The sequence below is a fragment of the Pseudopodoces humilis genome, chromosome 6 (genome assembly GCF_049639895.1).
Source record: "Pseudopodoces humilis isolate 2021_Gansu_Grassland_sample_001 chromosome 6, ASM4963989v1, whole genome shotgun sequence".
Lineage (NCBI taxonomy): Eukaryota > Metazoa > Chordata > Aves > Passeriformes > Paridae > Pseudopodoces > Pseudopodoces humilis.
The window spans coordinates 44,094,171-44,112,059 of record NC_142205.1 but is presented as its reverse complement, the minus strand read 5'-3'; the positions used below and the strand labels follow the sequence as shown (position 1 = coordinate 44,112,059).

Genomic DNA, 17,889 nt, shown 5'->3' with positions numbered 1-17,889 from the left:
GCCCATCCCTCCAAATCACAGAGGTTCAGCATTGCATTTGAACCTTGTCTGTGTGCATGCAGCCTGCCCCTTGAGCCCTGTCCTTACTAAAGTGGGCAGGGAAACGAAAACAAGATGTGGAAAAGGAAAAAGAAGATATTTCTGGAGTTACTGTCCCTGTCCACAGCCAAGTCTGGCATCTCTGTACTGACTCCCCCAGGCCCACCTGCCTGGTTCCAGGTCCTCAGGAGCTCTGTCGATGACACTGGCACTGCTCATGCCCCTCATTTCAAATGGCTTCCACAGCCATTAATAAGTGGAAGACAGAAGCTGCAGCTTCCTTAATAAAGTTTATTTAATCATAACTATGCTTAGGAAAATACACTTGTAAAGGTTAATATAATGCAATTTAGTTTAACTTTATACTACATTTTGAACAAAAGACTTCTTATACATGATTTAGGTAAAAACAGGAAGTATGATCTGGCTCGTTTTACATCTATTACAAATGCAGAAAAGACTGTCATGCACTACAGTAGAGAGCATGAAAAAAAAAATTACCTTTGGTTTAATTCAGAGAATACAAGTATTGCACTGTAAAAGCATCAAACATGGTGCAACTAAACATCATAAACATGTTTCCATGCCAGCTTACAAAAGTTTGTTAGCTAGTGTAATTTTAGAGGGGGGAAAAATATATGTACACATAAAACAATTTCTTTAGCTATTTGGATTCTGTTAATATCATATGCACGCCACATATATCTACACAACTGACATTCAAGAAACCTCTTGAATTTGATTTAATACCTTTCTACATTAAATCTGTTGAAATCAATGACATTACTGTATCTTAACTGGCCTGTCAGCTGTTAAACATTCTTCTTTAAATGACTAAAGTTCCAGCCTAGATCATCAAAATCCAGAAACAACAATTGCAATACCATGGATTTTAAGTGCCTAGCTAGATATTTCTTGACCAGTTTTCAGGGCAGTTAGTTTGAGTGTATAGATTCATAGAGAAAAAGCCCAAAACACACGATTCAACCAAGGGCTGGCAGTGTAGGGGTGTATCAGCATGCCAATCCTTCCAACCACATATTGGAGGTTGAACACAAATACAGGTATTATTGCCAAAAAACACAAACATGCTAGCATTGGCAAAACCAACACAAAATAATTTAACAATATTGAAAAAGACCAAAAAAAAATAAAAAAAAAAGGCATTGTTCAAAGGGAGACACGGCAATGTAAGACCACCATACATGGTGGGCTACGAGACCCGCACTCCCCCTCAAATACTCGTATTAGCAGTGCCTAACATTTGAGACAAACATAATGCATTACATCCTTGCCTTTTTACTGTAACATAATCCCAAACTTTGCAGAGAATTCCAACACAGTTCTGCACCAAGATTAGCTAGTTCAGGACATTGTTGATGGGTCTCAGATAGAAAAAATCAACTTTTCTTCTTCTCGTTAATAATTTATTTTCAGTTTTTCGGCTTGTGGTAGGAAACTCCACCAAAGAGGAGCCAACTGTTGTCTTTGAAGAGTTCTTGTCAGATCAAGCATTGAAACCTTGACCACTTCACAGAAATGTGCAGCAGAGTATTTCAGAGAACCACCTTTGCTTTTGTCTCACAGAGAGGACTTTAAAGTCAGTCAACAGCATAGTTTTCTTTAAAAAACAAACAGGAAAAAATTATCAGGCCAATCCATGTGTTTACTTGAACATAGCTAAAGTCCTTGAAGTCTCTCACATAATGGCAAAGGCTCTTTGCAAGGATAGGAGGGGAGCTTTAAACCTCTACACAGTACTGGGATTCCCAGCATCTGCTCATATCACTCACAAATGGTGGCAACATTTATATATAAAGAAACACTATTATGAAGAAAAAAAAATACATCTAAAACTATTACAACTGGTAGTTTAGGAAAACAATTCAACTAGGTTTGTCTTCTTAATGTTTAACATAAATATAGATGCAACTTGATCTTGAGTTGACAATGATTGTCGCAGCCAAGGTAAGGATTGAACACTATCTATGCAAACAAAAACTCACTATACATTATACAACTTATTTCTGCCTTGAGGGATGCCTTCCCTCTCAAATCTTTGGCCTCCTATTACCAATCTCTCCCAAAAGCAGAAGCAATGTAGAATTGTTGCTCTCAATTCATTCACAGCAGTGGGTTTGTTTGGAGGGGAAGATGCTGTGGGGACAACACAGTGAAGAATGGGGATTATTCCAGAGCTTACACAGAGAGAGTTACTTGCAATGAAGTTGCTCTGACAAAATGCTGTCTGGGCTCTTCAACTCCACTCCCCAAGTAACAGCTGCCTCCAAATTTGCTTCTTTGGAGCTGTCCCCAACTGCTCCTGCTGGAAAGGCAGCTAATGACAGTCAGAAGAGTGCACAGATGGGACCTGGAGGGTTTTGCTTCTTCCCTGCTGGTTTGGATTTTGTTTACATTTTGCCACTGGTTGGCTACAAGCAGTTAGGTATGCAACCTCTCTTGCATTTATGTGTGCTAGAAATGGAATCTGTTTAGAATTAAAAACTCCTGGCATGACATGTAGACCTGAGATGACAATCTGATAACTTACATATTTCTCTCTGCATGGAAGCAGGATGGTTTTATTAAATATAACTTGAATTAATATGGAGCAGAAATTCCTACAGTTTTTTAATGCCAGGTTTGTTGCTTACCAGTTGATTTATCTTTATTTGTTCATTTGGGGTTTTTTTTGTGTATGAGATGTTAGATTATATCACTGCTACTATTTTATTTTTTTAAAGCTCATGAAGATTTACTGCTGTCCACCACAAAAATTAAAATGGAAGGGGGGGAAAAAAAAATCACCCAGACTTGCAGAATCTGCAGACTGTTTCCACTGAGAGTAATTATTTTCCTGTCTGGTGATCCCAAATTATAAATCTGAATTTATTACTCTGCATGTGTATTCAAAGTATCATAAGTGGCATTTCCGTGACAGAATAAATCCTGTAAAAGTGTTTTGGAACTGCACTGGTATAATTTTGCTCGAGGACTGTACAATTCTAAACCCAGTTAAAAAGACATAGCCAAGCAGTTTATAATTTCAGCAACTTCATGCACAGTTAATCACACCCCAGGAAAACAAGAAAAATCTGCAGTAAGGAGCATCACAGAAAACTGTCCCATGGTAAGCAACAAGTCTGAACGTTTCCAAATAAAAAAAACTTACACATACAAAACCAAACATGCATATATAAAGTGTACATATACTGCACAAGCGCTATTCCTAGAAGATTAAACTGCATAGGTAAAAATCAAAAACAAGTGCAACATTTTAAGCCCTTAAAGCACAATCAAAAAACAAAAAGCAGAAATTAAAAATAACGAACTTGCTCCCCCACAACAAAGCCAATTACAGATCAGTGATTAAAATATTAATCAAGATAGAGGTTCTCCAATCAAAAGTTGGAAGGACTACTCTCAAATTTTGGCTCATCATTCATGCTTAGGGGATCTGAAATGTACGTTCATAATTGTAATTAGCTTAAACAGTTATGTTCATCACTAGCCAACTTTGATTTCTTTTACAAAGTGCTCTTTATGTAATAGAAGCTATCTTCCTGGTAGAAAAACCATCAAGTAGTTTTAACACTTTGAACATCAAGATACATTAAAAAGAGCTAAAAAAATAAAAAAGGGGAAAGGGAAAAAGGGAGAGAAAGAGTTGGCTGCTAGAACAAAAAGCAACTTATGCCAGTGGCTCTATAAACATCCAACTTGTATATTGTTAGCTCCAGTCTTGTTCCTAAAAGTCAGTTTATAAATGAGCTGCATAAGCTAACAGACTAGAAGCTTACAGTGACTGTATAGGACACAACCTCATACACCCTACCTGCTTTCTCTAATTAAGAGATCCAATAGTTAATGAGTTCACCGTGACACATAAAGTTGTCAAAAATATTTTCAACTTAAAAAAAAAAACCCTAAACCAAAAAAGAAAACAATGCAGACACTAAAGCAAACCGTGCTTAAAAAAAAAATCTACAATATTTTTACATAAGCTGTGTAAGATCTTACAAAAGAAGATTCCCCAAACACAGCTGTTTCTACTCCTGCCCTTTTGCTGCCTTCTCAAGATAATACACATTAACTAAGTGCCTGTTGAGGTGCTTGCTGTATTCACCCTCCTTTTTAAATGAGCGGTCACAAAAAATGCACACATAGTTCTCCCTGGCCACAGTGGTGTCCGGAGCTCCCTGTGACATCTTTGGACTTGTTTCCTCTTGTACAGAGCGAGCACCGTTTAACCCCGAGTCGTCACTTCCTTCTGATATGTTGTCACTGATGTCACTGCCTTCATGGCTGTGGATGCCCTCATCCTCATCCATTTCCTGAGATTCACTCACGGCTGTGTTATCCCGAGATAAGGACAGAGACACTTTAGGGCTTTGTGTACTCTCTTCTGCGGGCACAGGTGCTGGCACAGCATCTCCTGTTGACTCTGTTGCTGGCAGGCTTGTCTTGGTCAGGTCCATCGGGTTTGAGTTAGTCTCAGTTTCTGACACAGTTTCCTCTGGCTCCTTCTCAGGTGCCAGATCTGGTACCACATCCATGAGTACATCCAAGCTTTTTTCAGAAGACACTGCATGGGCAGATTCCTCAGGACAAGTGTCTTCCTCTTTGTCTGCCTGTCTCTCCTCCTCTTTTGCACCGCCTCCAGTGTCTTCACTGTCTCCTGCTACTGCAGGCATTTCTTGGTCCTCTACCTCACCTTCTGTGTTTGCATCCTGAGCTGGCAGACAAAGCTTCCCTGGACCCTGGACGCAGTTTCCTTTGGGATCGGTGCTCTCCCCACTAAGAGCTTGATCACCATTGTTGTTTAACGCCACTGCATCAGTGGGAGCTTGCTCCTTCTGGTCACTGCCCTGAGTGTCCAGCTTCACACCTCCATCTTCTTCTGTGATAGGATACTCATCTGGCATCTCCTTTTCCTCAATCTTCTCCTGCTCAAGTTTACTGCTCTTTTTACTGTGCTTAATTTTCAGAGCTTTCTTTTTTCTGTTTTTCTTGAGGCAAAAATTTTGCTTTTTAGGCTCTTCCTCTGGCACAACATCACTTTTTGGAGCTTCCTGGCAGTCTCTGGATTTAGCTTCCACTTTCTTTTTCTTTTTTGTTACTACTGAGGTATCATTTGCAGGCTCTTGCTTTGAGGAAGTTGCCTCAGTCTCTGCCTTTCTTTTGACCTTCTTTGTTTTACATGTTTTCTCCGTACTTTTCTCAGTTTTAATATCCACCTCCTTGTTTTCTGAAGCCGATTTCCGACTTCTTGTTGTCACCTGGCCTGCAGAAACATTGCTTGCTGACTTCTTTTCCTTTGCTGAGTTATCTTTTTTCTCCACCTTCACAATTTTCTCCGTTTTCTTTGAGGCTGAATCCCCTTTCGTTGGTTCTTTCTCCACTTTGTCATTACCGCTCTCAGAAAAGTCAGCTTCGCTCTTTTTAGTCCGTAGCTTCACCTTTGAGACATCCATGGTGATGTCAGAACAATCAGGATGCCTGGACTTGATGTGATACTGCAGGTTACATTTTTTAGACGCTGCATAATCACAAACAGGGCAGAGAAACTGGCGCGGGTTGATGTGGAGCTCAACATGCTTTTTGAAGTTGCTGCGGTCAGCGGTCTTGTAGTTACAGTGCGGGCAGATCAGAGGCTTCGGCCCGTTGTGCACTTGCCTCGCGTGACGAGTCACTTCGTGCTGGTTTGAGGCCACATAGCTGCACTGGTCACATTTGAATGGCTTCTCACCTAAGGAAGGAAGGACGGAAGGGAATGATGGTGATTATTAAGCATGGTGGTTGTGGGGCAATCACTTCCCACTAATACAGATACAGAAATATGAAACTTGAAAAGGATAAAAAAAAAATTATCCATGCGCCTTTAAAATTAAGCAAAGTCAACGTAAGAAATCCACAAGTCACAAACACATTCACAAGACACTAAGAACAAAATACGAAAAAAAAAGAGAGAAGGGGTGAGGGCTGGGAGGAAGGGGATCCAAAACCAAACAAGCAGTAACAACGTCACAGGTTCTGGCTAGGCATACATACCGGCAGAGATCTCTCTACAGTAATATTAGCAAATGGAATCCATACCCAACTGGTCCATTGAATGCATTGTAGAGAAATGGAAATGTAACATTTGATGAATAGCAGTTTCACACAAACGTTTCAAAAAAGTCCAACTCAACTTTAGACAGATTTAGCATACTTCATGTTTGCATTGAAAAGGAAATGAGGGAAAAGAAGTTAGCAAAAACCTAAGAACATGAAAGGGGTGCCCAGATGATCTCTACCTCTCAAAAAATTCAGTTACCTGTTTTGGTGCTTCAAACAAATAGTGTTCTGGCTGCAGGCTACTCTTGGCAAGCCAACCAAATGCAGTCCACAGCCATCATGTTACTACTAAAATCTGCATTTACCTTGGTGTAATGACTCCTGTAGAAGTGTTCCTGAAATGTTCTGTTTAGTGCATGACACTGCAGCAGAAGTAGCTTTCCTCTTACAGATCAAAGCAAATAGGAAAAACACTTCTAGTGCAACATCTCAAGTCCAGAAATACTTTGGGAGCATCTGTGCATGTGCCAATTTAGCTGAGGAATTTGGTATGCTCCTGAGCTCTGAACCAGCATCTCAAAACTGATCTGCAGAACTAATGCATGCTATTTCTTCAGTATGTTGAAAATACACTCCAGTCCCTTCTGTTCATGATACAATAGTGCTTCTTCCACCCCTGCAAGCCACTGCCCATTCTCAAACATGCTCTGTAGCATGACTCAGGAGACCAGCCAGCCTGCACTGAAGATGTGGTGCCTGTTTGTGTGTTAACCACATGATCTGCAACACCCTCACAAACTCCAGAAAAGGTTGTGCTGCCTCCCTAGCAGGAAGCAGGGGGACAATTGTTTAAGAGTCTAGATCATCTTGGGTCTGTCTACAGCATCTATTTGTTATTTAAAGAAGAGCTACTTTGATTCCCTCCCTCACCACTTTACTTCCTTCTTTTTTCCTCCCACTTCCTGGTGAAATTTTCTACAAGTTTATGCTTGATGTGTTCATTGCTCATCCCTCCTCCAAGTATAGAGCCTTTATCACCTACACCTCAAAGAACAGTTCTGTGTTGCACTGTGGCAGGACAAGAACAGTCTCTCTTACATGAACAAGCTGTTCCAAGTGCACAGAGTGCTCAGGGTAACTCAAAGATAGCATGTGAAGAGTTTGTGTCCATTGCCTCTACTAAAGCCTGGGGTTTTATTGTGCAAGTGGAAAGGATATGAACCAAGATGGCTAAAAAAACAGCTGCAAATTAGGCTCTAAACCACTGTCATTTGCTGTCTGACATGAGAAGAAAGCTACAGCACCTGTGGGCCTTAAACAGCCAGCCTGTCCAGAAATTGCCATAGAAAAGGTGCAGCTGCCTGGGCAATGGAACAAAACTTACAATAGAATTTAGGAGAGCTATTAATACAAGACCCCTGATAGCAAAAGTCATGCCTTCCCTCAGAGATCTTTAAGGCAGATCCCACCCCTTACCTCCTTCGCAGTTGAGACTTCCTTGCACAGAACAAGGGCAGAGCAAATATGTTTGTGAAATGGTTTCCAGGTTCGGTTTTGACCAAACCATTTGCAAATTTGGTGGTTCATTTGCAAACCAGAGGTTCAACCAAATATTATTTTTGTTTCTGAAAGCAGAATACTACATTCACAAAATTCTCACACCAAAACACTGACGTCATTTTAAAGCTGGCTATTTTTAGTGAGCCCAAGCCCAAGTCTTGTTCTACTACAGTTAAAACTGCCTGTCTCCTGGCTTCAATTAAAAGCCTCATCAATTGAAATTGAGACAATTACTGTTCAGGAGACTTCAATTCCCATTTACCAGCATTAGGAATTCACCTAGGGCTGGTCAATTCAGATTTTATAAAAACAAATCAAAAGCACAGGCTCAGGTCTACCTGAACTCCCTTATGAGTGTCATAAAGGACAACTATGCTTGTGTCTGTGGTGTTACAACTCCCAAAAATGCTGTTAATTCATTCAAAAAGAGATTCACAAGAACACAAGAGCAAATGTTTGTAACACCACAGCTCACGACCAGCAATGGGATATAAAGGCTAGTGAAAATTGCTAATTTGGCTTTTAGTGCCACAAGACTGAGTCACTAGACACTCACATCCTCTGAGTTTGCTTTTTCTCCTGTGTTTCCTTGACATAAACAGACACTAATTTACATCACTGTGTCATACTAAACAAAAGCTAAGGGTTCCCTCAGAACCCCTGGATGAGATTGGATCCCAAGCATCACAGAGGAGATTCTCAGCTACTCAAAATGTTCCCAGCTTCAATGATTTGAACTCAGCTACGACAGCAGACAGCACACAAGAATTTGTTCCTATATCATCACAATATTGTATTTATTACTAGATTACTAGGACTACTAGAGCAGCCCTATGAATATCAGATTAGATCTTGAAAAGTAAAAAGAAAAATATATATTTCCATTATCAGTTTTATTCATGACACTTAGCATTGCTAGAAAGACAACCTTCCTCATTAAAAAAGGAGCTAAAGCTCAGGCCATACTGGCTAAGATGGCATCTCACACAGAACTGGGCAGACTTTAGGCGGCCCTTCTAAAGCCAGTGGCTGGCCCAGATGACCTCCAGAGGTCCCTTCCTACTGCAGCCATGCTGTGGTATCATGACCCTCCCCCCCTTTTCCTCAGTCACGCTGCTGCCACTCCGTACCAACCTGAGTGGGTGCGCATGTGCCTGGTTAAATGGGTCTTCTGAGAGCTGGAGTAAGGACACATCGCACATTGATAGGGTCGCTCCCCTGCAAAAACAAACAGCAGAGCAGTTACTGAAACACAGCAGATTCCCAGACTTGGTTACCAAGCCACACAGGGGAGGCTGTCACAGATCCTCACACTGTATTTGAGGGCATGATATTTCTCAGCAAAGGGAAAGTGAGAAGCATGTGCCCAAGCTGGACCGCTGCAACGTGTCATGCCTTATGAATGAGGGTAGTAAAAGCACAGGATATGACAGAGGCACATCCTAATGTCCACCTGGGGTCAACAGTAACCTCAGCCAAAAGATGATGAGGACAGAGAACTTCAGGAAACCTTAAGCCACCAGGTCTGAGTTCCCTACAGCACTTTCTCCCAACACTCAGAAGATGCACAAAGGATCCTGTAAGAAACTAGGTATGTTCTTGCTTTGCTTAACACCTTACCTGAAACCTCCATATTTAATTTGGATTAAGATGGGATACAACCATCCATTCCACATGGACTTTTATTTACCAGAACACAAGTGCAGACACAGCAGGTCTTTGCTTCCAAAGTTTTACTGGCAGAGTGAAAACACTTGCAGCACGGAAAAGCATGATGCCCCAGTCAGTGAACTTATGATGTTAGCAAAAACTTAAGTTTAGCATAAATATTTCAAAGAGTCAAAATCCCATGCCTGAAGAGTTATTGGTTCTGGAGAACTAATGGAAACTAACCTGTCATAAATTTTATCTTCACTGAGAACAGTCAGCTTGTAATTGTAGCTAAAAATTGTATCAGTACGATGATACTTGAAAATATTTTTCAAGTGAAGACAAGCTCCAAACAAAGGCAGACAGTTTTATAATTAACATGTTAGGTAGGTCCAGATAAGTACCAAGGGTGTGTTGCCCCAAACTGCTAGCACACTGTCTCCACTAAAAACACTTTTTGGTCTTGGGTAGACAGAGAGAAGAGAGGAGAAGAGAGGAGAAGAGAGGAGAAGAGAGGAGAAGAGAGGAGAAGAGAGGAGAAGAGAGGAGAAGAGAGGAGAAGAGAGGAGAAGAGAGGAGAAGAGAGGAGAAGAGAGGAGAAGAGAGGAGAAGAGAGGAGAAGAGAGGAGAAGAGAGGAGAAGAGAGGAGAAGAGAGGAGAAGAGAGGAGAAGAGAGGAGAAGAGAGGAGAAGAGAGGAGAAGAGAGGAGAAGAGAGGAGAAGAGAGGAGAAGAGAGGAGAAGAGAGGAGAAGAGAGGAGAAGAGAGGAGAAGAGAGGAGAAGAGAGGAGAAGAGAGGAGAAGAGAATGAAGCTGAAAAGGGAAATAGAAGTTACTCAGTCCTAGTATTTATTCAAATCTCAGCCAGAATTACACTGCAGCATTTTGATAAATTTGCTACATATGAGGCATACAACCAAGGTACTCTCCAAATCACAGAGATTTGGACATTAGAAAAAGCCCTGCACAAAGGCTATGTGCTCACTTTCAGAGGGCACAGCTCTATCTGCAGCAGCAAAGATCTGCATCTGCCAGTGTGTGATGTGAGGCTCTACTTCTGGCCTGTGCCAAAACAGCAGTAGAAGCAGCCTTTGTAATGCAGATTAATTCCACATTTCTTCCTTCCATCAAACATTTAGACTATCGTTCTTGATTAGATCAGCAGTTTAAAAGTAAATTCACCCTAACAACCACAACTCCCCTCCCTTTCCAATTAAAACAAGGTAGGAGATTGGCGAAATAGACACAGTAAGATTAAGTCATGTTCAAGGGAGGGGTTGTCCTTTTGTTACAAAGAAATGGTTTTGGTTTTAAATGACTCCTTATAATTAAAAAATATGTGGCCAAAGGTCCTGGAATATTCAGTCATATCTTCTTCCCATTACCTGAAATTTCATATTTGTAAAGTTACCTGCAACATTAGGAATGTGAAACAGGCTTTCTCTTGTGGCCTTTTTTACATATGGCACAGCAACAAAACATACTAGATTTAAGTATAATGAACACAACTAATTTAAAATGTATTATTGCCACTTGAGAATTAAATGGATTGTACAGGCCCAGGCTGTTCTGTAAAATACTATTCCCCAAAGGATTTGTATTGTAATCTTACAAGCTGGTTCATTATATGCAAACAAGCCATCAAAAAAACCTCTCCAGAAGACACAGAATAAGCTCCAATCTAGCAAAAGCTCAAGCAGGCACTTAACTCTATGCAAACGAACAGGCAGACTGACATCGGTATACAAGTTTAAGACCATATTGTTAAGGAAAGTTCCCAGTCTGACCTTCCAGGAGACTCTGGCAGCCACACTCCCAAGGCCAGACTGCTGGGACCGAAGCCCCTTCACGGCGGTGGCTCCAGCGACCCAACAGGTGCCCCACTTGACTCCCTGCACACCCCACTCACACACTGTCAGACCAGGCTTCCTTCCCAGTTTGACCCCAGCTTTCCCATAGTGCTCTCAGACGTCTCTTTCCATAAAGCCATTTACACATGGCACAGTAACACAGAAACACCTGGAGCTGGTGCCTCTGAAGAGGACCCAAGAGTGGGACCCCTGCACTTTTTTACCCTCACAATCTACCTGCACACAAGTCGTGCTCCTCCTCCCCAGTCTTCTGCTCCTGCTGTTAAGCCTCTCCATGTCCATCTACCTTGCTGGCATTCCCAGTCTTCATCTGCTTTGTTGTCCAAAATGTCGGCTGTTCATGGCTCCAGCTGTGTCTGCCAGTGTCCGCTCACCTGGCTGGCACCACTGCTACAGGGCTGGCAATTCACTCTCTGCACTTTCACCCTGAGCAAAACCTGATCTTGAACTGCAGCTTGCACACTGAGCTACCTGCACCAAAGGTATTCCTCAACAATCTCTTGATAAAGCCTTTTTTTTATAATGCCATTAGAAGTACCATCTGCTTGAAACAAATCTGCTTCCACTAAACTTCCAGCACAGTGGCAAGCAAGAAAGACCCCCTCTCACAACCAAAAAAAAAAAAAAAGAAAATAAAATAAATAATAAAAAAACCAACCACAAACCAAACCAAAACCAAAACTAGACACAGAACATTGTGACTGACTGAAGCAGAAGTCTTAGTTATATAGCCCTTCAGGTTATTTTCAAGGATGTTTTCTAGAAGTTTCTTCTAACAAGCAAAATAGAGAAAAAAGAGAACAATGCTGCACTGTCTTGCACATAGTACAGCTGCAGAATCAACAGGTAAATCAAGTCAAAACTTGGTCTAAAAGGTCTAACGAGCACAAACGAGCCCAGGTAGATCTGTCCCTGACACAAAGAGTCCTTTCTGCCCATGCAGCAGAGGAACAGATTGTCCTGAACACCTCCAGCCAGCCACTCCTGGGTAGCAGATAGGCTCTTGCAATGCAGCCCCCTTCCCTGCTCCTGGCCACGTGCTCTGGTATTTGCATTAGTAAGGCAATTAAGTTCACTGACCAGTAGAAAGCCAACCTGGGGAAGAGGAAAGGAGTATTTTTACTCCTTTACTCCATTTTAGTGAACTGAATCAACTAGTCCCAGGATACAGGTAGAAAACTGAGACTACCTTTCTCCAGCAGCAGCACATTTATACTGTGAAACTCCACTCTGTACAGTCAGTGTTTCAGAAAGCTCTATGGCTCTAACACAACAGAATCAAATTAACTGCAAAGAGGCATTTTCCCCCACAAAAAAAGTCTGATGAAGAACAAAAAGCAAGAGAGAAAGAAAAGTATCTATCCAAAATTAATTTAACATATTAGCAATCAGGAAACCAAAGAAACAAACAATTCCAACTTTCTTCTTTAATATTCTGAACCCATAAAAATAATAACATAAAATAGGAAGAAAATGATGGATGCATCATTAATTTTTCCCAACAAATAGGTTTCTTTACTTTTAAATTAAAACTACAATCCAAAGCTATTTCAGTACCATTCAGACAGCTTTTACTAAATTCAATACTGTTATGTAAACAGTCTGCAAATACTTTTGACTATAAAATAGCTGTGGGTGCTTTTTCAAGGCTTTTTTGGGTTGAGCGTTGTTTGGGGGCATTTTTTGTGCATTCTGGTTTTGTTTGTGTTCTTTAAGGCAATTTATTACACATTAGTATTGGCAGAAACTTTTAGCCTGGTGTACAAAATATACCTGCCAGGAGATTATTCCTTCTTTTAATACTCTGGCTTTAACACTGTCCTCCACAAAATCAGTGTTACTGGAAACAAGGCACATTCCTAAATCATTCTACTAACATATTTGGAAGTTTTTTATCAAGCAAGAAGTGCCTGAAAGATCTTAACTATGTAGTTATGTAGTAGCTAAGAAAAATCTAAAAGGGTAAACTAAAACACTGAAATCATAATCACTCATTCCAGCTTAATTACAGTAATGAAAAGAACCAGAAACCCTGACTGCACCACTGTCTTCAAAGGAGAAAAAGGGGATCTGGATATGCTTGTTTTTTAAAAAAGTTTAATACAGTTCATCGGTAAAATGGTCAAATGCAGTGATAACAGAGCACTTCCTCAGTAAACATGCTTTCATGGCTAGCTCCTGTATAACTCAAGCACTTTCAGAAATCAGAAAAGGGAACCTAATGGCATCCACAAACAAAAGCAGAGATGAATTTAAAGCTGAGAAAAATGTAAACTAGACAGGAATCAAAGCACTGGCTCATATTTGGCCATGAGTTCCCTACATGATTCATTTGGGTTTTTCCTACTATTTTGCCATTTTTAACTGGTCTTTTTCCTGTTGTCTCCTACAAAACACACAAAGAAAATGAACTGGAGGATAAACGACACCATTTTCCTAACACCTCTCACAATAAACTTCGTTTACTTCTTTAGAAAAAAATATTTAGATAGGACTGATTTTTAAACTGATGGTATCCTCTGAACAACAGCACACAGCTATTCTTAGGAGAACTTTAATGTCTTAAAATACTAAAATTCCCAGCAGACACTCCCAGCCCCAACAAAGCAGACACTAAAGTGAGCTGACGAACACAAACTCCTGCGCACTTAAGATCAAGCCCAGCCCCGAGGCCTCCGGAGTGCCCACCCCTTCCAGACAGCTGCAGACAACTAAACTGAAACTTCCAAACCATTCATGCCACTGCTGTGATAAAACATGACTTTAAGGGAGAAATTCCCCAGTGTCTTGCTCAGCCAGTGTAGTCTACAATAAAGGGGAACCAAGTCAGATGAGCACGCTAGAAGATGGCTAGCAAGTGAGCCCTCTCCACAGAAAAGCCCTGACATGATGGAAGTAAAAGCTCCTAAGGAGCAGAAAGGAAGCTCTGAACTGCCCTCTCACTTCCACAGAAGGGATCAGGAGGCAAAGTAACTGTACCCCATGGCCCAGAGAGGTGAGAGGCTACGATAACCCCTCATCAAAAGGAGCTTTGGTTCTTCAGAACTCTCCATGTGAGAGGGTGGTGAGGCTCTCTGATAAAAAGTAAGATACTTCCTAAGTCACCTGTGGTCCCAGCGCACAGGACGGCAGTAACACTGCAGTCCTCTGATTCCATCTTGGTATACACTGGGGAAAAAAGGGGCCTCTCACACTGTCCCTTCCAATTACAAACCAAGGTTAGGAGAAGTCAGGAAATCAGGCCAGACTCCCTCGAAGGCTTCCTACAGGGCAACAGAAGTATGTGTCTACTTCTGGCTGCTGCAGTGACACAGGCCCTAGAAAAAATGAAGCCTCTGAGCATTAAAAGGAATTAATTCAATGTTCAACTCTTATTCTGACTTTGTGGATGCTGGAGGACTCCTCTGCATGTACATATCAGCTCTTTCTTCTGTGTAATTACACTGTAGTCAAGTTTCAACTCAGTCTAAAGGTTTCCAGTTTCAAAACTACCTATGGGATTCAGGCACCTTTGGTCAACCTGTTTGTTTTGGTTTTAGACTACATCAGGTTTCAGTGTTGCGGACTCTGACAATTATCACAGATACATTTTGTCATGCCCTCTTAAAAAACTGGCTTAAAATTACTAAACAGGATGCCCTTCATCTCCTCTTGGGCACTTAACATGTCCTCTAGGACTGTAGACTGGAGCTCAAACCAAATTCCTCCACTAGGCTATAACCTGGTAGCACCAAGAGAAGAGAGCACAAAACTTCATCAGAATACAACAAACTTTGCAGGAAGACTCTGCTTGCTTCATTCATCACAGATTCAGTAGTCTTACTGAACTTCAGTCAAAGAAAGATGAAAAACTTACCTGTGTGAGTTCGAATATGTTGAATATAATTGTTCTTCCGGTCTGAAAAATAGGAGCACTCTGAGCAGGTATACACTTTCCTGGGAAAATGGTTTCTTAGGTGTTTTTTCCAGTGATATTCACTGACAGTAGTGTAAGTGCATATGGTACACTTGTAGACTCTCTCATTTTCCCCTGCTTTGTTGTGGTGCTTCAAGTGAGCCAGATAGTGATCATATCTGTTAGTGTTATAGCCACAGCGATCACAACGGATTGGGCCCTTAGAGAAATCCACCTCTTCTGCAGTGCAGGAATCAGACTCCTTCACCTGTGCTTGCTTTTCTGCATTTTCTTCCACAAAGAATTTCTTAGCACTGTGAACCCTGATATGATGCACAAATTCCTCTTCAGACTCTGCCTCATACTGGCAAGGCTTACAACGAAATGGTTTACTCTTCAAGCTCTTACACTTGTCCTCTGTGCTTTCTGGAGTACCCGGTGCTTCCAATGAGACATCTTTGTCCACACCGGGAGTCTTAGCAGGGGAACATGTAGCTGGACCTTGAGTTTCCACACTAGGAACCTCAAGGGAGCTTAATTCCACATTTTCAGGTGCCTCACGGTCACTCTCTGCAGCCTGGGTATCTTCTATACCCTCTCCATCACTATCTGAGAAGTTGCTGTCTCCCACCGTTGTCAGTTCTGCCATTTGTCTCTCTTCTCCAACCAGGTAATCACAGCAATTGCCACTAACTTCTCCCGTCAAGGCCACATTTGCCAACATAATAAGCTGAGGAGCTGCCAGCTCAGCTTTAGAAAGGTCCTGTAAGTCATACATGTCATTGGACAATGCCATGCCAATATTAGAACTGCCCGGAAAGAGGCTGTTCCCACCAGACTGTCCCAGCACTTGAGTTGCCATGGCAGTAATTCTGTTGGAAGAGAAAAGGAACACCTGTAAGCACCCAAGTGTGGAAAAGCCTCCTGTGCTGTGTACGCTCGAAGCAGCCCTCCAGGGAACATCAAAAAAACTAAAGCTTCTTGCTGAGATGCTGGGGCAGCGGGAAACAGAACCCGGAGCTGGGGGGGTCTCGTTCCTCGCCCGAAGGGGCGATTGGGCTCTTCCCTAGGTGTGGTTCAGGATCCCACCGTGTGGAGGACGGGTGGGAGGCGCTGACAACGGGGTCCCAGGGCCCAGGCGGGGCTCAGGACAGACGACTGGCCCCGGGCTCGGCCCCGCGGCTCCCGCCACGCCACACACCGGGAGCGGCGCGGGCCCGCCGGTGTGTGCTCCGGCCGGGCCCCCCCGGGTGCCCCTGTCCGGCCGCCGCCTGCCCCAAGGGCCCCGCCGGGCCCAAGGCGGCCAACAAAGGGGGGCGGCCCGGCCCTGCGGCGACCTCCCCGCGGCCCAGCGCACATCCGCCGGGGGAGCCGGGCCGGGCCGTGCCCCCGCCACCCTCCCTCCTTCCCTCCCTCCCTGCCTGACAGGCATGCGGCCATTTTCTGCCTACCCACACAAAGCGCCCTCCCCGCGCCGCCCCCGGCCCGCCCGCTGCCGCCGGCCGGTGGGGACGCCCGGCTTCCTCCTCCCCCCGCGGCGGGCAGGGCAGCGGCGCCGGTGCGGGGGCGCGGGGCGGAGGAAGCGCCTCGGTACCGGCAAGGTCACGGCGGCCGCGCCCACTCGATGCCCGTCCGCGGGAGGGGGAGCGAGCGACGCCCCGGCCCTGCTCCTGGGCCCGGGGCCTGCGGCTGCGCCCGGCCCGGCCCGGCCCGGCCGGCGACGGCTTCGCCTTCCGGCGGCGGCGCGGCCCGGCGAGCGCCCCCGCGGCCGGCGCGGCTCCTTAGCCGTGGTGCTGATCGCCCCGCGGCCGGCCCGCCCGGCCGCCCCCGCCCGCCCGCCGGCCGCAGATCAGCCCTGGACAGCGCCTCTCGCCCGGCTCCCGGCCCCCCCGCCCCGGCCCCGCCGGGCCCCGCCCCACTCACTCACCCACCGGCGGCGCGGGGCCGCGCGGCTGCTGCGGGGCGGGGCGGGGCGGGCGGGAGGCGCTGCTGGCGGCGGCGGCGGGCGGAGCCGCCCCCGCATTCCAGCACACAGCGCGCAGCGGCGGCGCCGCCCCGCCCGCCCCCGGCAGGAGGGGCCGGGCCCAGCGGGGTCACCCGGCAGCGGCGGGGGCACGGGGCGGGCGGCGTGCGAGGGGGAAGGGGCAGCCGCCCCAGGACAGGCTCCGTGCCCAGGGGTAGAGCTGGGGGCCGTGGGGTTTGTCCGTGCCCGGCCCTGCTGCCGTGAGCTCCTTTGTCCCGTTCAGGGATGATAACGCTGATCTGACCAGCTTCGAGGCGGTGCCCACGGCATCGCCTTCACGAGGAGAGTCCAGAGAAGGGCAGCGATGCTGGTGAAGGGTTTGGAGCACAAGTCTAATGAGGAGCAGCTGAGAGAACTGGTGGAAAGAAGGCTCGGAGTGACCTTACCACTCTACAAGCAGCTGAAAGGAGGTTGTAACCAGATGGGGGCCAGTCTCTTCCCCCTGGCAACTAGCTAGGAGAGAAGAGTCTTAAACTGCACCAGGGGAGGTTTAGCTTAGGTATTAGTTACGGAAAGCGTGCTTAAACATTGGAATGGGCTGCCCCGGGAGGTGGTCATCGTCTCTAGAGGTGCTTAAGGAAAGACTGGAAGTGGCACCCCTTGCCATGGTCTAGCTGACTTGGTGTTCTGTCAAAGGTTGGATTCAATGGCCCCAGAGGTCTTTTCCAACCTGATTCTGTGATTCACCCTGCTCCATCATGGCATGGTCTAGGCCACTAAACTACTCAAGTTGCTCTCAAAACATAAAATGTTTTTGGACTCAAAACCTCCATAGTTTGTCCTCATTGTTCCAAAA

General features: G+C 44.6%; 1 protein-coding gene across 4 annotated transcripts; it reads right to left on the bottom strand.

Annotated features, from left to right (window-relative positions):
- Window positions 1–310: 310 nt before the first annotated feature.
- On the bottom strand, window positions 311–17,093 carry REST (RE1 silencing transcription factor). Of its 4 annotated transcripts, none has more exons than XM_088056628.1 (4): window positions 16,990–17,093; window positions 15,032–15,942; window positions 8,791–8,874; window positions 311–5,788 (listed from the first exon to the last, which is right to left on the bottom strand). In XM_088056628.1, exons 1-4 carry the CDS (start codon window positions 17,091–17,093, stop codon window positions 4,089–4,091), a joined length of 2,799 nt encoding a protein of 932 aa, XP_087912754.1. In that variant the 3' UTR covers window positions 311–4,088. The 4 variants fall into 4 exon arrangements, with proteins under 4 accessions (XP_087912754.1, XP_014118187.1, XP_087912753.1 ...); XM_014262712.2 differs by having other exon boundaries at window positions 16,998–17,061; XM_088056627.1 differs by having other exon boundaries at window positions 17,002–17,011.
- Between the last annotated feature and the right edge of the window lie 796 nt (window positions 17,094–17,889).

Bases quoted from the DNA above. Each gene is read 5' to 3' on its own strand.
- REST (XM_088056628.1), bottom strand. From the start codon at position 17,093: ATGCGGGGGCGGCTCCGCCCGCCGCCGCCGCCAGCAGCGCCTCCCGCC. The intron at 8,875-15,031 runs GTAAGTTTTTCA...TTGTTTTTGCAG, and splicing joins ACATATTCGAACTCACACAG to GGGAGCGACCCTATCAATGT. The intron at 5,789-8,790 runs GTTGGTACGGAG...TTCCTTCCTTAG, and splicing joins GCACATGCGCACCCACTCAG to GTGAGAAGCCATTCAAATGT.